The sequence below is a fragment of the Mesitornis unicolor genome, unplaced genomic scaffold, assembly GCF_000695765.1.
Source record: "Mesitornis unicolor isolate BGI_N332 unplaced genomic scaffold, ASM69576v1 scaffold19767, whole genome shotgun sequence".
In the NCBI taxonomy this organism is placed as follows: domain Eukaryota; kingdom Metazoa; phylum Chordata; class Aves; order Mesitornithiformes; family Mesitornithidae; genus Mesitornis; species Mesitornis unicolor.
The window spans coordinates 50,430-73,818 of record NW_010196061.1 but is presented as its reverse complement, the minus strand read 5'-3'; the positions used below and the strand labels follow the sequence as shown (position 1 = coordinate 73,818).

Below are 23,389 nucleotides of genomic sequence, written 5' to 3'. Positions count from 1 at the left end.
CTTTGCTGCTATTTCAGAGAGAAATGAGGCATTGAAGGGATGACTGGCTTTCCCAAGGTCAAACAGGAGAACTTGTGGGTAGAGCAGGAAATCGAAGCAGTTCCTTCCAGTGCCTTTGCCAGTCCCTGACCACGAGCAGGGTCAGTGCCTGGTGCTGTGCAGCTTTTGCCAGTCTCCTAAATTGTCTTTGGTTTTCAAAAGGCTGTTTTCAAAGTAGTCTGTTGACTGTGGTGAGCACCCTGGTCAGCTTCAAGCCACAAATAAGTGTTAGGTACAAGGTTAGATTGTTTGTTTATGGACAAATGGCCTTCAAACCACAACAGACCAAAAGTTGTTTCCAGATTATTAGGAAGGATTAAGGATTCCACTGAAAGAGATAATTTTTTTTCATTCAGTTATTCTACAGATGGACACCCTTTCTCTGAAAGGTGGATGCCTCATTATCACTATTATTCTCAGAGCTGCAAAGTTGATTTTACTTTCTCTCCGTTCTCTCTCCTAGTGATCTATGAGTCGACACACTAGATCAGGTCCTGATTTTTCTCATGGTCCCTTTCAGGATCCAGATCCCAATTCACATAGTTACTTGAAAGCACTGAATTTTCTAAAATTATACTGGCAGGAACATTGCAGACAATGTCTTAGTTATTTCATCATCTTTGCGAGTCAGAGGCTGTAACATAGTCTTTCTTCTGGTCAGTTGAATTAGTTCCAGGAAAACTGTGGTTTTGCTCATTTGATATTTTTGTACATTTAGGAGAGCATTTTGCTGATTATTTGTGTTTTCCACTAATGTAAATTATTGATTTTCAGAGCTTCCTGTGGTGGTGGTGGTTTAGTCTGCCTTTTTATTATGAACCAACAGTGGTACTTCACCATATAAATGAACATAAACAGTTTTCCAAGCACTCTGATTTCTTCTTTTGTACAAGCACTGTCATGAACATAGAAAATAATTAAGCATAGTATTTCCTATTACTGTGCATTTTATTAAATTTTTTTAATGCTCTTGAAAAATAAATTTGAGGAACATAATTAGGATAGAGGTGTGTATCTTGGTGGGCATGTTAATTAATCTCATGACACCCTTTATGAGGTGAGACAGTTATATTATCAGTGGTGTGTATGAAATCCTGAGGCACAGAGAGTAAATATTAAGCCAAACGCAGTCCGGTAGTCTCATAAAAAACACACAACTGTCCACGGAAGTGTGACGGTACATCTAAGAGGCATTGTTTATGGTGTGTAAACACCGAGACAACAATCTCCACCTCATATGGGACAAGTGTCCTTTGCATTTCTTGGTGACCTACCACCAAAACCTTTCTTTCAAATCCCTTTGTTTAGCATCTTACTTAAAATATCTCTGTGGGACATTGTTTCCCCTCAAGCACAGCATTTGTGCTGCAAGTTAGTGTCATAATGTCATGCTCATCTTTTGCCAGTTGGTATCTTTCCTGCAGATCATGAAGTGTTTGATAATGAAGAGTGCAGTTGCCAGGTGTTCATTTTGCAATGGCCAAATGAATGTCATAATTTTTGACCAAAAGCCATTATCTCTCTTATCTCATTTCATATCAAATGCTGTTTAAAGTTGACATAAAACCAAGACTTTTTGATGGCTTTAAAAAAAACTGCAACTATTTCCTGTCCCATTCAACATGGATCCAATGTAGTGAATAGTTGTAAAAAAGGATTTGGTTAGTTCTAGGAAGGCAGGTTTGTAAGTTCAATAAAAACATAAATACCTTACACCCTGCAAAGAGCTAGTTAGATTCCTTTTGATGGCATTTTAATTGGCAGCTGGTTGACTCTGCATAATAGCTGAGCCCACCAAAGGAAACCCTGGTGAAAGACCTTGCTTGAAATTTGCTTTCCCAGTCTTGGGTGCCTCATTGTCCCTTTTGCGTGTAGACAAGCAGTTGGTTCTCTCTTCTCTCTTGAATTATAGCCAAAGGAAGGAGGTACTTGCTTCAAAATGAGAGGTTCCCAGTGTGAGTCTCAAGAAAACATCAAACCACAATGCTGTTGACAAAACTGAGGCTGAATGCTCTGCAGCCCTCTTGATGAACTTCTGTTGCTGAGCAAACAGGAGCATGACACTAAAATGTGCAGAAAGAGTATGTGGGAAGTTCCATGTCTGTGTTAACATAATGAGGGCATTTCCCAGCTCTAATGCTGGTTATCGTTGTATCCAGTGCCTCTTTGATGGTAAGTCTGTACTTGCCATAGTTTGAATACACACATTCCCTGATTTTGATGCCAAAATGTATTTAAAAATAGTGTTCCCAATTCTTTTACAATGATCAAGAATTAGGGTTGATACCGTTAGCACTTTTGCTCAAATGTATTGTCTTGCTTTCATTAAAAATAGATCAAATCATACTGAAGCTTGATTTTTTTTTTTACAAGATGTACTGTGTTGAAAAAGAACTTTGGGACTTCTATTTTTTTTTCCTTTAGAAAACAGATTTTCTGGCAAAAAAAAAAAGAAAATAAATAAAATTTAGTTCCAGCAAGCTTTTCTGATATATCCAGATTTTTATTGTGTGTATCATCACCACTCCAAATAATTTAAAGGATTTGTTCTAATTTACATGAGTTGATGATTGCAAGTTTATTTTTAACAGAACAAAAAAGAAAAAAGAAGGAAAAAATAAAACCTGCAAAGAAATAAGCCCAAACCAGGATTGTTCATTGTTCTGATGGTTGTGAGCAAATTAGCGGGTACATGACTGTCAGCAACCTTTACCTCATTTTCTAAGCTAAAATAAATAAGCTCCTTTTTTTGGGTTGTTGGGTTTTTGGTTTTTTGGGTTTTTTTGTTGGGGTTTTTTTTTTGATACCTGCTGTGATTTAATTCTTAGTGTTCTGCAGTTGCAAGTGTTCTCCACATTCATCTTGCAATCTTTAGTCCATTGTCAGCTGTTTGTTTTTTTCTAAGTTTCTGTATATGTATATTGAGGTAGCCAACACTCCACTCATTATTCAAAAGAGGAAAACAGGAATAACTTACTACGTGAGTTGCTTAGTGAGCAAGAAGAGGTAACTTTTATCACTGATGTTCTTTTATTTTAAATTGCTAATGTGTGTGAAATTTCAGGACTGATGTGTGAGGCAGTTACTTTTTACCTTTCTAACAATACTGTTTGATGTGATTTACTCCATTTTCCTCACAGCAATTGCTGGGAGAGCTTTCAGAGGTAACAAAAGTACTCTTTTGATATTGAGCTTCCAAAATTACTCTTTTGAACTATGCAGTAGCCAGATTCCATAGTGCATGCTTGTTTTGTTTGTAGTGATGAATTGAAGTGATGGGATGAATGTGTGAATGTCCTCAAAAGATCTTTTTTTTTTTTAAAGAAGTGTTTAAAAAAAGAAATGTTTAATGTGATTCAAATGTATAATTGGCTTTTGTGCTCTGTTCAACAAAATTTGAAGTACATTTCAATGTGGTTTCATCTTTAAATTTAGAATTTGAGTGATGCTTCCAGTTTAATTTTTATTTTCACTCCAGCAAGTAGTTTTGATGAGGCTTGTGATTGCAGTACAACATGTTTTTGAACCTATACCAGCAGCCTCCATTAAAAGCTGCATGTAGTGTTTAGCGAACGCTTTTTCTGGATTATGATTGTGGTGACGTGGCTTGACTTGTAATGAATCCTCTGTACCATAAGAAAAAATGTGATTTTTCCTTGCATGTTGTTAAAGAAGGTTGAGGCGTACATGAGGGCACATTGTGGGGATAATGGTCTAGCAATTGGAATCTGTGAAGATTTTTTAAAAAGTCTAAATATCATTAAAACATTTTGATAACTCTGAATTTTTTTTTATTAATTCAGAATATTTTTGATATAGCACATAGATCATGGTTATACTTATTATATAAGTACTAGGGCACACTCTTTGCCCTAAAGAACAGGTTTCTAAAATATATGTTATTGTGCTTTTCTTTTATATTAGGCATTTAACTTTTCTTGGCATTAGGCATTTTAAAAAGCATTTATTGTCTCAAAATTGAAGTAGCAAAATACAGAAAAGTCAATCATACGATTTTTTTAAAAAATCCCCCCACAATGCACTGCACAAGGTGAACACAAAATAGTTGAGACGAATGCCTTTGAACGACTAAATGCTAAGGGAATTAAAAAAAAGTTTAGATGGGAAATGTATTGTAAGACTATATATTTGCTTCAGTAGCTGAACTGCTACAATTTCAGTGAAAAATTATCTAAGGGAAACAAAAGACTTTTTTCCTAGATTTAACTGACTGGCTGATAGTATAAATTTCCTGCTGGTATAACTCAGCATGGCGTAGCAATAATAGTCCCAGTTTGCTTTCACTACAAAAGGCCTTGTCCATCAGTTCGACTTACTAAGTTGGGGATTCCTGTACAAGGGCAGTTGCTGACATTTAATGAAAGTTTGATTGTTGTCGGGGCAGTGGTGTGCTGCCCAGAGTTTAACATACAGCTCCTACAAATATTTCCCTACTTGATCTGCCATAAACCCTCTGCCTTCAAGGGAATTGGGAAGGGTATTTCAGGAAGGAGCAATGAATCTGGGGAATGTACTCATCTATTTTCATACCAGAGTAAGCAGACTTCTCATAACTACAAAACGAAGCATCCCTATTGAGCAAACAAACTTTAATATTAACCTTCAAGCTGTGTTATTCCAAAACTGCAGAGAGGGAGCACTGTTAAAACAGAGAGATATGAAGTTTGAACTGTTTGCAAGAAAAGGGTAGCATAGGTTGCATGTGAGCTTCTGGGCTTGTTGGGATTGCTTTGGGAAAACATAAGCCTCTTCCTGTAACTGGTGCCATTCTAAAGGCAACGAAGGAGAAAATAAATTATTTCTCAAAAATTATTCTTGAAACACCTGCCAGTTAGTTATTAGCAGGAAGACAATTTGCATGTTGTTAGAACATTGCATAAACTTGAGGCAGGGAAAACAATAGTCCTATTAAAAAAATAGTGAAGTTTGTGTTGTTTGGCTTTTAATTGAACTCCTGTATCAAGGTGGCATGTAGTGATCACACAAATAGTTGAAATGGCACAACTGAATGGGTAAGAAAAGCAGGAATCTCTTACATGGTATCTGCAGTTCAAGAAACAAATGTTAACCCAACCTTAGTGAAGTTTAAAAGTTAAACCATTAGTTAGGCTTAAATGTGGCTGGATGTGTTGATTTTTCACTATTTTTTACATAACATCTCTAACATATACATTTTTATACTGATCAAGTCCAACAATTCAAACATTTTGGAAGCTGTTACAAAGTGCCAGGTAATAGAAGTTTGGGTTTTAAAAACAATTTAAATTAAAACTCATCTATTTGAAAGAAAGAAGCATGTTTCAGATGATGCCATTGCTGTGAATTTTGTCTGACAGAGAAGGAAATTGATGCCAAAAAGTGATGCCAAATCTAGCTTTGGCAAATTTTGGAACTATATCTGGCAAGTAAGATGTCTTTGTGCAGTAAATGAAATTGGTTAGTGCAAAGCATCCCGGCGTTTTCCACATAAACCTGAGTTTGTCTGATGTCTTGTTCAAGTTTTGTTGTCAAACTGAGTCTCTCTTTCTTTTCAGAAACAGAGGACAGACTATGTTGCAAAACAACCTGATCCGGTTCCTGCTACTCCTTCACCACCTCCAACACCTGCTCCTGTCCCTGTCGCTGTCCCTCTCCCTCCTAGCGCACCAGCACCTATACCGGTTCCTGTGCCCAAAGCTCCAGCAACCGTCAGCCGCCAAAGCAGCACCTCGAGCGACAGCGGTGGTAGTGTTGCACGAGACACTCAGAGGCAGAAGCAAGTTCCTGTGGATCGTAAGTTTGTCTAAGAAGCAAGAAAAAAAGCATTTCTCCCATTCCTATGTTTTGCTCAACCATTAAATTCCTTAAAACCTTGTGTTTCAGATAAATGTTTATGGAATGTTTAGCTTTAACCCTGTGTTTAAAATACACATTTTCTATGTATGTGTGTTCTCACCTTCGCTAATCATAATGGTAAGTAGGGACAAAACATTTCTGGACTTGCCCCAGTCCTAAATTCTCTCCTGTTTTGACTCTTTGGGTCAGTGGTTTTTAACACTGTAAATGCTTATGCTGGTATTCTGGCTAATGTACGTTTTTCACCTGAACTCACTGCCACATTGCAATCTGAATTGCTTTTAAAATCAGTTAGGCTGTTTTTACACTTCTGTTTGTTGTCATCCATATTTCTAGGGCATTTGCACCATTCTGAAACACGTATCCAAGGCTTGCAAGAAGACTTTCAGGTCTGGCTGATGTATAGGAACCATGCTGTGAGAGTGTTGCAGGAGACTCATAAGCAGTTTCCCTTAGCCTGGTCAAAGCAGCAGCAGCTGGCAGGCCACTGAGCAAACCTCCATGTCCTTGTTTCAGGAGGACAAGTGAACGTACTTCATAGCCCTTTATCTGGAAAAGCATGATAGCCTGCATCCAGCAGTGTGTGGCAGTCATGGAAAGTTCTGCTTAAGTCCACCTCGTAAATATAAAGCCTAACTGCTGCTGAGGCTCCTGCAGTTGTATCGACTAAAAAACAAGTTAGGTTAGGAGAACTTATTTAGTCAGTAATATCTGTTCTAAATGCACTTTAAGCAATGTGATTGCTTGGCTTAAAAATATCTGAAAGTTGCAGGCAAGCATTTGCTATAGCTATTAAAGTAATAGCTGTTAAAATAATGAGCTTCTTGCAGTTCAAGAGTTGACAGCTTTTCCCATCCTCTGCCTCCCTGCCTTATCAGAAAACCTTAATTCCACCTGAGATAGAAACTGGCACTGACTGTAATCCTTTCTGTAGAAGGGCTTCTTTTGCCTCCTGTCTCTAGTGGTTGGGAAGCATGCCTGCTTGGGTAAGCACATGCAGTTGGTGGAGCCTGGTTTGACTTTTCATGGTGGTAGACAAGCTCTTGCCTAAGCTCTGAACTCAGGAAGGCTCTGGGACCTTTTTTTTTTTTTTTTTTTTGTATTAGACTGGCTGGCTGAGACTATCAATGGAGAACAGCCTGGCAAGGGGAACAGGCTTCATCACCATTTCCCAAAGAAAGAGTAGGGCCAGCTGCTGCCTTTGTCCTATTTTGGGCAGTTTGTTACTTAAGTAAACACAAACCCGGGAAGTTATAAAAGATGTGGGAAGTGAAGATGAACTTCACAAACACACAAATGATCATTTTATTTCCATTTAAGATGATCTTTGCGTGCCATAGCAGGTGTGTTTTCTGGAATGGCCTCTGTCCATTACAGGTGGGAAACATAAAGACCATCCGGGCTTCAGGTACAAGGTGTGAAGGGTTGCTGAGACTTGTGAGTGCTTGCAAAACATCTGTTGCCCTCTCGACCTCCACTAAGGCCCTGGATCATGCACCAGAGCACCCATGCCCTCCCAGGAGCTGTCATTCAAGCCCAGTTAATGGGCTTTAGGTACCTCACAGTCCTCACAGAGTAGCTGTCTCTGCAAAGGCGATGGGTAACCCTGCCCTCATGCCTGCTGCCCAAGTACCCACCTGAATCCTGCAGAGAACATGCGATGCGGTACCTGCTTCACACCAACGGTATCTTGTTTGTTTACGATAATACATCTAACAGTACAAATCTGTTATCTGACAGCTGAATATTTACATTTTGATATAGTCTTGGCCTAGATAAAACATAAGTCTTTCAAAATCTGTGTAAATAGAGGGAAGATAGCAGTTTTCTCACTCTGTTCCTGTTTGGGGAAATAACTGGTGCATGCTTTGATAACACTGCCTAAAGGCTTTACTCGTATATCCCATCTCAGACCTTCACATATCACTGAGCACATGTCATTTGGACTTCTGATTCATATTCTGGGACAAAAAAAAAACCCAACAAAACAGTATTGCAATAGTGCCTGAATGCCTCAGATATTTTACTAGAGATATTTTGTGCACTTTCAACCTGGGGCTATTTTGTAAAAGAAAAAAGAAAATGGCTAAAACAAGGATTTTTTTTTCTTGTTTTTTTGTTGTGGTGATTAAAAAAACCCTGAAAGCCTATGTAAAGCTTGTTTTTATTTGTCTAACTGGCTAGAGATGTTGTTCCTTTGAGAGGTTTTGGGAAAAGATAAATGGAAAGTAAAGAAAAACATTTTTGCTATCTTACAGTTTTTTCATATTGAAGTTGTATTGTTTTCCTCTGTTGCTATCAGTGTAATGGGAGAAAAGGAATGGCTTTTGTCATCTGAGTGCATCAGAGAAGGTGCTCTGGTTACTGTTTGTGAATCAAAGTGAGAAGGCTGAATAAAGGTGACTAAAAATTACTCATCAAGGAAATCCTGAGAATTTTTGACATCACTTGAAGTATTTTTATAGTAATTCCAGAGTTACTGCATGGACAGTTTAAATGTGCTAAATCAGTATCTTCTCTGCGTCCAAAAAGAGATTTACACTTTTTGGATTCTACATATTTTTGTGAAATTATCCATAGAACACTTTATATACATTTTAAACAAATGTCAGTGTCATTATAATTGATTTTCTTGAAATGCATGAAAAGCATTTCAGTTTGTTGCCTACTAATAACCAACAACTGAACAAAGTGCTTCAGACAAATAGGTTCTGTGGGACAGCAAATATATTCAGTTGGTTTAATAAAAAAAAGTCTTTCCCGCTTTGTGTCTCTGGTGAGACCAACTAATTTTTTTACTTTTTTTAATTTATTTTTTTTTAGTGCAAAATGTGACATTGTTTCACCTAACCAGTCACTCCAGGCTTGGAGTGAACTCAAATTTCTTAAACCCCTTCAAAAATCTTATTTACTCTGATAGTTTATTTGATGTAAGGTGATATATGTCAGCAGCAGTGAAATTTTTTTGCCTACATTGATTTGCACTACGAAGTTGAGCTTTCAATTAAAAACTGTGGGAAATGCTGCCATTCCACAATGTAAGCAATCTTACATTCTTCCACATCCTTTCTGTTTTTATTTTTAAAACATTTTATTTCTATTTTGAAGAAACAGAGACTATGACAGTTGAATAAATCTCCGTGCCCCTTTTCTTCTGCAGCTTGGGCACTGTTAGACTCATCTATGCCTCTATGCGACAGCAAGCTCATCTCCTCATCTTAGGGTCTCAGTTGAATTTTTGGTTTGGTTTGTTTTTGGGGTTTTTTTTGTGTTGTTTTGCAAATAGAGGAGAAGGAATACTGAAATCTTCCATGGGGAAGAAAGATAATAATAGCTTATTCAGATCTAGTGAATGAATCTTTAAAGGAAAATTAAAAAAAAAGTTTGATTTGAAGTGGAGTTTAAGAAATGACCTGCCTTTGATAAAGCACCCTTGGAAATAACTCCTGTGGGGCATATCTCTCTTTAGGCAGGAAATCACAGATGGAGGAGGTGCAGGATGAACTTGTTCATCGGCTCACCATCGGCCGGAGTGCTGCCCAGAGGAAGTTCCACGTGCCACGACCAAACATCCCAGTAGTTAACATCACTTACGACTCTTCGCCTGAAGATGTGAAAGCGTGGTTGCAGTCCAAAGGATTCAATCCTGTGTAAGTTTGAGGGCATATGTAAGAAATGTTCTTAAAATTATTTTTGTATCAGTAACTAGGATGTGGTATGCCCACTCTTTATTATCAAGCAGCCTTCTAAAGATCAGGATGCATCAGCTGCATCCTTGGGAAAAAATAATTTGTTTTTACGTACATATACATATATACTTATATGTGTGTGTGTATATATATGTGCATATAATATATATATATATCTATATATATCCGTATAGAGAGTATATAGATCTATAGAGTATTTAGGGAAAACAAAATATATATGTTAGCCTCCACTAAAAGGTATTATGACAGGTACTGAATTGTCTTCAGGAATCCTTTTGAATTAAGTTTTGCCTTATATGAGACAAAGTGGGATGAAGCCAACCTACTTTTCTCCCTTGGCTCTAGTGCATTTTTGCTTATTTCTTGTTTGTTTCCTTGGTGTGACCCCAGGACTGTCAATAGCCTTGGCGTGCTGACTGGTGCTCAGCTTTTCTCCCTCAATAAAGATGAACTGAGGACTGTTTGCCCAGAAGGGTCAAGAGTCTACAGCCAAATTACGGTACAGAAGTCTGCCTTGGAGGTATGTATTACTAACCTGATGCTGGGTCACCACTTTCGAACCTACAGAAGTAAACAACTCTTTCTGTGAGGCATCTGCTTTTTTCCTTCATTCCCCTCACATAGAAAGGCTTTATTTGCACCTGGTATTAATCCATTGAAACAGCATCTGTAAAAACATCAAGTGGGATCTCTCCCCACTTCTAAAAGGGTCCACAAAGCATTAGAAGAAATGCATGGTAATACTCAAGGTTAAGACATCACGTGCTGTAATCAGGCTGCAAGAAGACAAAATGAGCCAAAAGGACTTCGGGCAAAGCAATAGGAGAGAGTAAAATTCCCTTTTTTTTTGCCACTTGCTCTGCCTGATACTTGTACAGACATGTATCTCTGGTACTTTTGGTGGTGGTGAGATAGTTTTGCTTTATCTTTGCAGAGGAGATTTGATTTATTAGGCATGAGAAAGTGACAGAGTGAGCTCACTGTAGAATCACAGGATATTAGGAGTTGGAAGGGACCTTGAAAGATCATCCAGTCCAACCCCCCTGCCAGAGCAGGATCATCTAGACTAGGTCACATAGGAACGCATCCAGGCGGGTTTTGAATGTCTCCAGAGAAGGAGACTCCACAACCTCTCTGGGCAGCCTGTTCCAGTGCTCTGTGACCCTTACAGTAAAAAAGTTTTTCCTTATCTTCAAGTTGAACCTCCTATGCTCCAGCTTGCTCCCATTGCCCCTTGTCTTTCAGTTCAGACACTGGGGGCATCTGTATTGGTGGGTTCCTAAGTGGTGTAAAACACATTCGATGTGCTAGCAGAATTACTGAGCTAAGGATGAAAGTCTTGGATCTCTGTATTCATTGCTTTGTGGTGGTTTGCTTTAATTACAGTAGTATTGTTTCTTAAACACCTTAAAGCTTGTGTACGGAGTTATGCTAGGGAGAATGCTTACCTGTTTTAAAGCAGGAAAATTAAAGGTGTGTCTACTTTTTTAAAACTTGCTATGGCAAGTGGAGAAATGGACTTGATATTGCCTAGAGGTGAGACTAGCCGAAACAAGAAGCTATATTCTTCACATGCTGCCTAAAAGAAAATCTTGAAGAAGTTTAAAATGTGTTTATATCCTCATCAGAGACCAATGCCTTCTAATACTGTTAAAATTACTTTAGTTGCTTTTCAAACCCTGTTTTCCTGTGAGAGGAAGGGATAAATATTTCACTTACATTCTTATATATGTCACTACAGTCCAGAGCAATCCATCATTTCCTAGTGAAGACATATGTGTATTCTTCAACTTTTCTGGAATGTCAGCAATCTTATTTCAGTTTCATAAGCCTTCTGTGTACTGAGATGGACGTGCCTTTGTGGTGGAAGTTGGTTTGGAAAGCAGAGGTGCACTGTACTGTAAAAGGCTGTCATTTTTTTTCCTCCATGCTGTTTTTCTGCTTGCCCCAGTTCCATCTTGCTCTGCAGGAGACTGAGCAGTCAAAACTTGTCTAATACATGCTCTACAAGTGTTAATAAACAGGCACTGAGACTTTAACAAGGTCATTGTATTTTGTTAGTGAAAAGGTAATAGAAATTTTTTTTGCCTCAGTTCTTTGAGGTTTAACTGATGAATTTCAGAATTTATGCAATTCCTGATTGCCTTAGCTCGTTGTTCGCTGAATTACCCAAAGCATTAAGATGCATCTTCTTTTCTGTCCCTATAATGTTTCAAGTTGCAGGGTTTAGGAAGGCTGTCCTTCTTTAAGAGAAGCTATAGCTGGAGAAAAGCAGCCTGGTGAAGAGCAGGCTCTGGGGGAACCTTATTGTGGCCTTCCAGTTCCTGAAGGGGTTCTACAGGAAAGCTGGGGAGGGACTTTTTACAAGGGCCCTGGAAGAGGGTAGATTTAGACTAGATGTTAGGAAGAAATTCTTTACTGTGAGGGTGGTGAGACACTGGCACAGGTTGCCCAGGGAAGTTGTGAATGCCCCCTCCCTGGAAGTGTTCAAGGCCAGGCTGGACAGGGCTTTGAGCAACCTGGTCTAGTGGGAGGTGTCCCTGCCCATGACAGGGGGGTTGGACCAGATGATCTTTAAGGTCCCTTCCAACCCAAACCATTCTATGATATGATTCTATAACAGTGAGGATCACAGCCAAAATGTCTATGTGTAGCAAAGATAAGCTCATGTGTTCCAAACAGGGCTATGTTCTTACTGCTCAAACTAGAAACAGTTTTAATAACAGAAGCATTTAAGCGCACACATACTTGTACCAGCGTCAGGCCTATTTTACAATTGAATGCTTTTTATAAGCAGTTATTGTGTTATGGGTTTGACCACTGTCATTGTCCTGCATGATTAATCAGTTACAGATTTTCATGAAGTTCTCTGGCATCCTTTAGGTAGTACTTGTGGTGTCACATTGCACTAAATGACCTGGATGTTAAGTACAAGTAACAGTAATAGCCAGAGACAAAGGAAACCCACATATTCTGTAGCATTACGGAGCTCCATGCCTCGTCTTTATTCACTAGCTCTGCTCAGGATCTTCCCCAAGTGTTTCTGGATTTGTAAGCCAGTGAAAGACCTGCCTCTCAGATTTGGGGCTGCATTCCCAAATACAAACAATTATATCTTCACCTTTATGCAGTTATAGTTTTCCTTTTAGTGTTGCTGGAATTTAGTAGTTTTATCCTTATGAGGAAAAAAAATAAATAGGCACCATAATTTCAAGTGTTTTACTTTATTTTCATGGTAGCTCCATTTAGCCCTGAAACACAGGAGAGTGTAGGCCCTGGCATGTCATAGCTGAGGCCAGAAATCTCCTTTCTGCCAGAGGAAATGGTGGTGGCAAGCAGCAGTGTCTCAGGAAGAGGCAGGAGGTACCACAGGCTTGGTACTGATCGGAGTACTCCTCCGAGAGCTGTTTTCTGTGGTTGCTCCATAGACTTGAAGTTCACCTTGTATACCAGATGCAGTATATTATAGCAACTTGGCTAACCATCTGTATGAATTCACGTTTTCATTGCAAAGTGAAAATAATAATAGTCTCTATGAACGTGAGTTTTTGCCTGTTCACTTCCTTAACTGTTGTTGAACATTTCAAGCTCTGATGTTGAAAAGTGCTACAGGATATAAGCATAGAGGATATAAAGCGTATCTTGAACACCATCTTTCTCATCTCCAGAAGGGAACACTTCAGGTCCGCATTCTCATTGTCTTCCTACTCCATCAGTGGGCACACATCCCTCTAAAACTGAAAATAATTTCTATCTAGTATATATGTCAAATTACCTGGAAGTTTATTCTCTTTGAAACCTCAGTGAATGGAACGACCCAGACATAGAAGTGGGATTGAATGATGGGTCTTACTGGTAACACATGATCTGGTTAGAGACTAAGCTGGGTAAATCTCTAAGGCCAAGGTCTAGCAGTCTGCTCCAAAAATTGTATTCCTAAAAACAGCCCTAAGCTATGTAGCTACGCTGTACCCTGCCTCTGATGTATTGCAGTTGGTTTAGTTGAGCAGCATTTCAAGGTCATCAGTCAGGTTATTGATGTTATCAGGAAGGTAAACTGCTTCAGCCGCGGTTACTCAGTCATTTTCAGAAACATACTTCCATGTGACCTCTGATAAAGCATGTTGTCAGGTATCTGCTGATGTTTTTTGTGTGTGACTTCAGTTATGGGTGACTGCTGCGCTTGCTCTGTGTCTGAAACCAAGTGGGCAAGGACAAAATTAATTAAGACAAATAAAACTGCTCTTTCACCTTCAGGTAGTAAACTATAAGCCTCCTGCTTTGCTCTTCCACTCTGGGAGGAGCGAGCTATGATAATTTACCTAGGAGAAGCATCCTAGCCTTACTTCCTGTGACACCTAACCTGTCTGCCAGGTAATGGCATCAGATAATGCATTGCAGTGAATATAATGGGGCAAATTTAAATTAATTTTTATGTAATGGGATAAAATTTCAGATTTCAGAATCAGTTGAAGGATTTTTCCCTTAACAGTCCTGAAATTTGTTTTACAATTTTCAGAAACAGTTTCTGCTTCCTTATTCAGAGGCTATTTTGTAAGCTGATTTTGAAGCTTGGAAGGTCATGTCATAACCAAATAACACAATAGCGGGTATGGCTCTTGCTTTATAGTCCTGTAGTCTTATTCAAAGTCACTCACATTTTGGAAAGTTCTGCTCTAGTGTATATGTATCCTGGCCTTACTAATAACTTCATTTATGTTGTCAAGGCAATCTGTTTACAGCTAGCTCAGCTGACTTGTTTTTCACCCAATAAGGTGAAATAAAGCTTTATCCTTACAATGCTACACTGTTACCAATATAGTAATACCATTCAATTCTTATTAATGTGCTTTAAGTTTGAAACCTGTGTCTCTGAACAGCAAATGCATGATGGTGTATTGTCTAATGACTGTAATTGTCTAATGAATGTAATTGTCTAAGACTGAATCCTTACTTAGGCCTTGGATGTGCAAATCCATGTTCAAGCATGAATTTTGTGTTTACATAAATCTAAAACCACCGAGGGTTTTATGTGTTTTTATTTCTAAATATGATTGCCTTGATTTTTAAGTACTCAAGAGTGAAGTCCTAACAAACTTGCTGAGCTTTAACCCTGCTTTTACTGAAGCCATATTTCACCTCATAAATATCCAACAATTGCAGGGACTTGCGTGAGAATTAAAGATGCTCAGCAGTGCTGAAAGTCAAGCCGACACTTTTAGTTGTCTGCAGGTTCTTTTCTGGTCCACATTTAAGATTGGTGTAAATAGTTTCCTATTCCAAATGAGCTAGAAATCTGGTTAAATAATATCTTTAGTTCTGGAGCTGCAAGGTGAGTTTAATTTGTTCAAACATCTGTCTTAGTAAAATGCTGGCAGAGGAACTTCATCACATATCAAATCCGCAAGTAAACTCATTTTGTTTTTTATTTGTTTATAGGCTAACAGTGGTAGTTCAGAACTGCAAGAAATTATGAGAAGACGGCAAGAAAAAATCAGTGCAGCTGCCACAGATTCAGGTGTGGAGTCCTTTGATGAAGGAAGCAGCCACTAAAATGTCTTTCCTCTTTTCTTAATTCCATTGTCCATAGCATTATACCATCTGGCTTTGCTTTAGAAAGCAGTGCAAGGGAATGTCTTATAATATTGTAAACCTAACTAGCCACCATGCAGAAAACTTACAGTAGTCTCCACAGAAGTACCTGCTGCTGGCTTCTCATCATTAGCAATGAACAGATGAGGAATTCAATGGATGTTCCTGACAGGTGAAAGTATTGGCACATGGTTCTTTTACACACAAAGATGAGTCTTGGCTTTATGGAATTAACCATTCCATAACAGATAAACTGGAACACATCTTTGTTTTGAATTCATCTGAGGGAAGCTGAGCCAGCATAAAAAAGCATTTGAACCCTTCACTAACAATAAGATTCTGAATCCCATCTCTTGCTGTAGTTTGCAATTATGTCTTTCTGGCTCAGTCTTTCTTGTCATGGGTTCCGGTGCAGGATGTTTAGTTAATATGGTGATGCCAGCAATCAGAGAGGAAATGTTTAGGGTATGAACAGCAGCCTGACATAGACTGAATCTTTCTTGCATCACTCCCAAGATGTCTTAGATTACTAACGATGCTCTTTATAGCGAAATAATACTCTGTACATTGATTTTATCAATACTTCACTTGTGGTGAACTATGATATTGCACAAGAAGGAATAATTAGAAAATAGTAACATAACTCAGCTCAGAGGTGATCAGATCTGCTGTAGGTAGACATGAAACAATCTGCAGTATGTTGGGTTTTTTAATATGCTTTCATATTTTTGTTTGTAACTTAACCCATCAAAAGAACAGCGTATAATCTAGACTTCTTTGTGTTGATCCCAGACATCAGTTTTTCCTTACGTAAAAAGCTATTGTTCCTTTATAAATGTAATCTTTTGGAAAAGTGGATTTCTGGAGGCAAAAGGGGAAGAAAAGGAAACATCCCTTCCAGCAAATATTATTTTTGAAGATGCAATGATTTTTGCCACAAAAATGTTCTGTTATTTCACATGGTCATGTGTTATTATATATATAATATATGTGTAATATATAATATATAATATCACTTAATTTAGACAAGTTTGATTAAGTTTCATAGTGCCTTTTTCACATGATTGAGCTTAACATCTGCAATAAACAGTATTTCTTGTCTGTTAAATAGTTGTATCTTTGTGGCTACAAAGATGGTATTGAATAAGAAGATGTTCTTGATTTTTGCCATTAGTTTGCTCTTGTGCATACAAGGGAGAAAAGAATCCTATTCATTTTTCATAAAAGGAAAATTAAAATCTTAATAAAGGTGTTTAGTGCCATTTATTGTAAATGTCCTTACAAACACTTCTTCTGTGTGCTCGTTACGTGTCTACGTATATTTTCATAGTTAATATATACTCCTTATGCCTGTGAAAAGTACATAGGTTCTAAATCTGTGATTTAATGTAGTCTTATCCAGGAATGGGTTAAGAAGTGACAAATCCCAAACTGAAGACTCCAACTGCCTTGGCAATCACTAAGAAATGGATTCTTGTTTCACCTGTTGAAAGAAACTGTTCTTGATTGCTTTTTCCCTCTAGGAAGCATTTGAACCAGGACCCTACATGATAACTGCATCCATTCAACCTATATACATAGCCTTATGGAGGAAAATTGTCTGTCTCACTGCCCGTCCTATCATTAAAGGTCAAGCCCAATCCTCCCAAGGCTTGATGTATTCTCTGATTCACATTTAAAATTTCCTCTTCCCCACCCTCGCTAGTAAGCATCCATACCTTGCGTGAAGAGTGTTCACTGTACAGTGTCCCCTACATTGGGTAGTGAATGACAAAGTAAAGGAAGATCTGTAGCTACTCTTACATAGATGCTTCGTTACTTTTGTGTATAGGGGTAGAAAGCTTTTAAAAAGGTCTTTGAAACTCATATTTAAAAACTAGTGTCACTGTATTTTCTAATGGAAGTATGTGTGATTCCATAAAATGCACAGTGGTGGTTACCCACATCTCTGTTCTGCTGTTAATTAGCAAAATATGAAGCCAGTATTCATATTCTCTGCAAGCTTATTCTGGCATTTAGCATAGTGTTGTCTTTTGCCCAAAAGGACCCATCAGCTCTGAGACTCTCCAGACTTTGAGGAGTTTGGCATGTGGAGGTCTTGGAAGAAGAACCTGTGGTTCATCTCCGAGAGAAAAGAGGTGGCTTCACAACTAGTTTTTTTGAAGCTGGGCTTCTGTGTAGAATTTAATTTGTGTAGAAAGAGCCAGACAAGTTTGAATGTGGTCAGTGTGTTTGAAGGCATCTTTGCAGATACTTGAGAAGAAAACAGGAAACCCCTTCCGTATACTTGAGGGATAGGCAGAATAATCTGGGGGTTTGGGAGTTGGTTGGTTTGTTTCTGAGTTTTTTCATAGTTTTAAAATTAACTACTAATGACTTAACAGCCCAGTACAACTTGAGATTTATTTTACCCTTCAACTTTGCTTAACTAGACCTTATGATTTCTGTGTTACAGTCTGTGAAATCTGAGTGGCATTAAGGCAGATTATTCCCCTTTTTGCTGGAATTTCCTTGGTGGTTTAGAGCACTGCAGAGAGCTTCACCCCTCTACTGTGCAGTTTTTGAATTTTCAGCTTGTTGACAGTTATCAGAAATCAAAAGGAGATTTCATTTGGGGTTCCTCAAATGAAAATGAAATGTTTTCTTCAAAATTTGCAGTGTCTTAAATGAAAACAGTGGTCAAATGCAGTGTTTCATTCAAAATGTTGTCTTTAGAATTTGAGCAGTGAGGATTTTTTTACACTAATATTTTAGAAAGATGTGATACATTAAAGGTGTCTTTGAAAAGGAAACAAAACAGTTTTTAAAATGTTAAAAAAGTGCCTTATTCATTATGGAGAAAAGGAGTTGTGTTTGATAACATAAATCTTACTATTTTGCTGCCATCAAGTCTGCCTTTTTAACTGGATGGAGGGAGTTTTGAGAGAGTATGTTCACTCAGCAGTTTTATGCTTTCTAAGCACATAACCTTTTAACATCAGCAAGACAATTCTTTCCACTCCTTTGGAATGCCATGGGGAGAGGAAATGATTGTGAAACCTCACAATTAATTTGTAAAGAACACTGCTAACCAATACAGATGACATTAAGCACAAGTAAGGCTTCCCAACCTTTTCTTAATCCTTGTGTGAGGACAGAAGGAAACAGTTCTGAAGACCCAAGTATGTCAGGGCTCACTGCACAGGGCATGCTAGAAGAGGCAACACTTTCACCCATGGCTCTAAAAGCTTCTTAGCTCTTCTAAAACATGTCTTAAGGTTTACTTGTTTGTTCCTTCCATGGCAGCATTCACAGCATGAGGCAGCAAGGAGAAAAACTTGCCCTGGTTTCGATTAACGGTCACTCACTGTGCAGAGCTGCTTTTGACATGCATCTGGGTCAGTAGATGCTGTAAGACCAACAGATCAATATGGAGCATCTATGGTGACAGCAGAGCTATAGACATGAAAACCATAATGCAAAAAAACCCATTACAGAACCTGAAGCTTCAGACAGCTTTACAGCTGCTATGACTTGAGAGTTTTATTTTGACAGATGCTGGAAACCATATCAACATGCATGTTGTTTGTTTTTTGGACTTGCTTTCAAGGAGCAAGACAAGGTAAAACCAAAAGTATGACATGTCGATTCAGACTAAAAGGCTTTGCATGAGTCTTCTGAACCACACTGTCCCTCAGACTCTTTTATTGCTTTACCTATGTCTTGAACTCAGGAGAGGTGGTTTCCACTGCCATCCCAACACACCCAGTTATGCAGTTTTGTGTACTATATGGGGCAGGAAAAGGTATTTTTCTGAAGGAGTTTTCACTGTAATTGATTTTGTGAGTAAGTAGCTATTAAAGGAAAAACACACCCCTGTTACTGTGCAAATTGAATATTTTTTTGACATGCATAAAAAAACTGTCTAGTAAATTCAGGCTATTCAGGCAGTATCATTTGCAGCAATGCAATTTTGGCATCTTTGCAGCAATCTTGTACCCTGTCATGTTCGGCCAAGCTTCTGTTACAGCCAGCTTACACTGTGATATTTTGTGTGCATATGAATGTTTTGGAAGTAACCTGCTTACTCTGGTCTATGACAGAATAAATGTAGACTCAACAGGCAATGGCCAGCAGGAGGGAGGAGACAGTAGATGAGAAAGCAAGAACATTTGTGTTTCCACCACCACCCTCCCTCTCACCTCCCCCAGGTTGCTCTTGAGAGGAAAGTAAACATATTTTCTGAGTAAACATATGAAACTCTGAAATACATTTTTTTTAAAAAGCATGAAGGCAAGGTCTGAATGGTCAAGCGCTCATTTATAGTTCTGTCTTCTGTTCAAATTAGGCCAGACAAATCTTTGCTGTTCCTACTGAAATGGGAAGCTCTCCAGCTGAGGCACACTGATGAAATAGGAGAGAAACATGTACTATTGAACCCTTTCTTCTCGGTAGTCCAATCCCTGAAGACAGGGCTCTCTGCCCTTTTGTGTCCGTCTCTATGTATCTTATTCAGAGAAATGGCATCTCTGCTTTAGGATTGGGCTTAGTGGAAACTGTGGAAATAGATGCATGGAAAGAGAAGGGAGGCAATTCATATGATACCCATTTAATAGTCAGTGTCTTGTTTCTTCAGTACCCTTCACGAGGACTTGTTTGATTTGGGGGATTATGTTAAGTCTATGCAGTTTTGCATACTATAGATGGGATAGTTAGAAGTTTTCCATTGTAACCAATATGATGATGAAGTAGATATCAAAGTAGTATATACCTGTTTACCTGCTAGTGGAATAACTCCTTGGAAGAAAAAAATTCAAATATGATCTGAAGGAGGTTACCAGGAGATTATTAGCTGAGCTGCTGAACTACACCCTGGTACCCTGACAGGCCACAGCGGGCCACGGGGCAAATAAAAAGCGTATGCGGGTGTATTTGGTGATTTCCTGACAGTGACTTCTTCACAGATAAGCAATCCAGTGTGTTTACTTTCAGTTCAAGTTTGTTTTGTTTACATTGAGTACCATTGCTGCTAACTTCCAATGAGGTGACACAAAGCAACAGCTTACAAAAATGCCATCAACATCCGTTCTGACAGCATCCATGTCACAATACACAATGATGTACCAGAATTATACAAAGACAAAAAAAAAATATATAGCTAATTATTCTGACTAGAAATGAAACTGACAGCAAAAAAGAAGAGTCCCCCACCCTGACCCCAAAGCCCCTGCAGGAATCCATACCAACGCTTTGGCAGCCTTGTAGCAATAAAATGATAAGCAGCCCTTCATGTGCCAAAACCTTGTTTTTGTAACATCATGAATTCCTGGCTTGCAGAAATTGTTACATCTGTTAAAGCACTTTTTTTTTTTCTTTCCACCACCTCCAACTTGAATCAGCTTCACATTTTTACACAGGGTTAATACTTATTAAAAATAATAAACAAATGAGGGGTATAGGCACCATAGACTGCTCAGAGAGTTATATGCTATAGTAATGGAGCCTAAGATATTCCAGCTTGAAACACAGCTGCCCTTTGATTAGATTAATCCAAAACAAGAACCTGATCAGTGGCATTACTGAAAAGGTTGTCAAAAAGAGCAATGCTTCTGTTTAATTAGTAGTAGTACAGTCAAGAACCAAAACCACCCCATTTCTCAGTGTTGGCTGCCAGCTTCAGCTTCAGGCTTCATGGTTTGGATTTCTGCTTGTCAGTCCATTCCTCGAGTCTTGTGCTCCCCCCAGACCCCACGTACACCAGTGCTTTAGGAAACTGTCAAATCCACATACCTAACAACCCTCCCCCACCCTCCCACCCCCTTTTCTCTTCACAATCTCCGGATTTCTTCATGTATGTTCATGCCTTGCTATTCACTAATGAGGTATTATTAGATACTAACAATGCCTGCTCTCCTATGGACGTTAGCACAGACCAGTGACACATGAAGAAAGCTCTTCAGTCAACCATTAAAAAAATATTGCACTTACTTTAACCTTAAGCCCAACCTGCACAGAAAGAAAATTAAAAAATTAACCAAAAGTACTAAGCGAAAACCCAACACTCTGGAGCAATCTATTTGCTGCACACATTATAGTGTCTTTTCCTTCATATTGTTTAGTTGAATTTGGTCCAGTATTTTAAAAAAATGTCCAGTTCAAAAGACACCGCAGGCTCTGTTAAGGCTTTATCTCCCCCGTGCTTCGGAAAGTTAAAGTTTCTTTCTTTCATTGTCCATGTACTGCAAAGCAGCGATCTCTGCTGGCAGAACAACTGGCCATTGGAACCATCAAAATAAAAAAAAGAATCAGAAGCAAGGGAAGATGGGTGTGCTTCATGGTCTCACCTGAAACCAAACAACACAGAACGATTTAGAAATAAGAAAGGAAATAAACACAGTTCCTGGCATTTATTTTTTGCTAGCTCTGAAGCTCAAATGAGACAGTAAATTACCAGGACATTGGGAAAAGTGAGGCAAACCAGAGTTCATTTTGTGGACAGGGGAATGATGTAGGCAGAGGCCAATAATGGCACATGTGCAGCACCACAGACCCTGTGAGCAGGAACAGCTGGTGGCAGTGCCCACAGCCCAGCTCTCCACCAGCTCTTTGAGAAGTCAGTGTGTGCTGAAAGTCTGTAGATTCCTGTTTCACACAAAAGCAAATATTACAGGTGTGGCTGGTTTATGACTGCCCCCTTATGAACTAAAGCTCATCAGCTTAATCAGCAGTGAAGTGTGTCCTCACAGCTTGTCCCCAGGGTGTAAGGAAATGTGTTTGCATCCATTCTCTTCATAGCCAGAAGGCCAGAAAGTGCTTATCAGGTGTCCTTTTTTACTCCATGTGTTTTACTCTGCAGGTGGGGACCGGGCTGAGCCGGTGGCATGCAACAGGTCAGGCACTGGGGCTCAGTGGAAAAGCAAGACAGTCAACTTACGCTAATGGTAGTACCAGTTTGAGATCCCCTCCTGTTCCCTAGTTCTAGATTAATGAAAAAACTTCCCCAGTGTTTCATGTCAGAGTGTTTTGGTTACCATCTCACCTTTCAGCAAGCTCTGTTGCCACAGCACAGCACTGGCAGAGCATCCTCAAACCTCTGCTGGCCTTGGTAACCTGGCACTTGGTAAGAGGCTTGAGAATGACTAAAGATATAAAGTGCCCTCCTCTTCCCTCATCCCTTAAACTTTGTGAAGTGTGTTAGAACAAGTGCCAGGGCATGGTTAGATAGATTCCTCAGGATTTCTGGATTCTCCTTTTCTTTGAATTATGAGTAAGCCAATAGACTTTCACACTGCCATTAGAAATGTAGCGGATTATTTACCACCAGAGGCTGAGGGATTTTCCTTGCACTGTCCATGTGAACATCACCTCAGAGGGAGATGAGGCCTGGAAAGCTTCAAACAGCCAGCAAAACTCCTGGAGCAAGAACTCATGATGCTGATGGCTACCAAGCAGCTGGGACATGAGGCTGTGGGCATGGCCCAGTGATGACCCTGCCTGACTTACCACCTGTGCCTCTGAACTAGGACTTGCTGACGTTCTCATATATGACATCGCTGATGCAAAACTGCTGCTTCTTCTTTTGCCACATCAGTTGCACGCACTGGTGAATAAAAATGTATTGTTCCTGGAAGACAAGACCAAATGAGTGGGCATTTTTGGATCTCTAAAAGCATGACAAAAACCCAAACAGTAAAACAGTTTGATAGTTCACAGTGACAGCCTGCACAGCTTCTCCTGCTCTCCCCTCCTCAGCCTCTTACAATGTACAGTGAGTTGTCAGCTCACAAAATAATAGCCTGCAATCACTACAGATAGCAGCTGCTACAGAGAGCACAAAATCCACCTGAGCTGCCTTCGCATCATAATCACTTTATTGATAACCTGAAAAATGATGGGAGAGTAGCATAGCATAGCATAGCATAGCATAGCATAGCATAGCATAGCATAGCATAGCATAGCATGGCATAGCATGGCATAGCATAGTTCAGTTCAGTTGGGTCTGAACTAAAGTGGTCTATGTTACATTGCCTGAAAATGAATTATAACCAGAGAAGTACCTGAAAGCTTTATGTTCAACAGATTTTTTACCCACGCCATATATCCACCTGAAGTATTTTAATGAACTTCCTGTTCATTAGTGCTTGAGTTTACCAATAAAACACTGAAACATGATTTTGCTCACAGAGCAATTAATTATTTGGAGAATTATCAGC

General features: G+C 39.1%; 2 protein-coding genes across 2 annotated transcripts in view; one reads left to right on the top strand and one right to left on the bottom strand.

The window, feature by feature from the left end:
• EPS8 (epidermal growth factor receptor pathway substrate 8) overlaps nucleotides 1–15,642 on the top strand; it is a 53,398-nt gene extending 37,756 nt beyond the window's left edge. The window contains exons 17-20 of the mRNA XM_010188344.1: nucleotides 5,595–5,832; nucleotides 9,365–9,545; nucleotides 9,996–10,125; nucleotides 15,045–15,642. Coding sequence (XP_010186646.1) covers nucleotides 5,595–5,832; nucleotides 9,365–9,545; nucleotides 9,996–10,125; nucleotides 15,045–15,158 — 663 coding nt within the window. The 3' untranslated portion in view covers nucleotides 15,159–15,642. The remainder of the gene's footprint in view (nucleotides 1–5,594; nucleotides 5,833–9,364; nucleotides 9,546–9,995; nucleotides 10,126–15,044) is intronic.
• A 5,679-nt stretch (nucleotides 15,643–21,321) lies between these two features.
• Nucleotides 21,322–23,389, bottom strand: part of PTPRO (protein tyrosine phosphatase, receptor type, O) — a 52,437-nt gene continuing 50,369 nt past the window's right edge. The window contains exons 22-23 of the mRNA XM_010188343.1: nucleotides 22,680–22,800; nucleotides 21,322–21,520 (exon numbers count right to left, since the gene is read on the bottom strand). Of these exons, the coding sequence (XP_010186645.1) occupies nucleotides 22,696–22,800 (105 nt within the window). The 3' untranslated portion in view covers nucleotides 21,322–21,520; nucleotides 22,680–22,695. The remainder of the gene's footprint in view (nucleotides 21,521–22,679; nucleotides 22,801–23,389) is intronic.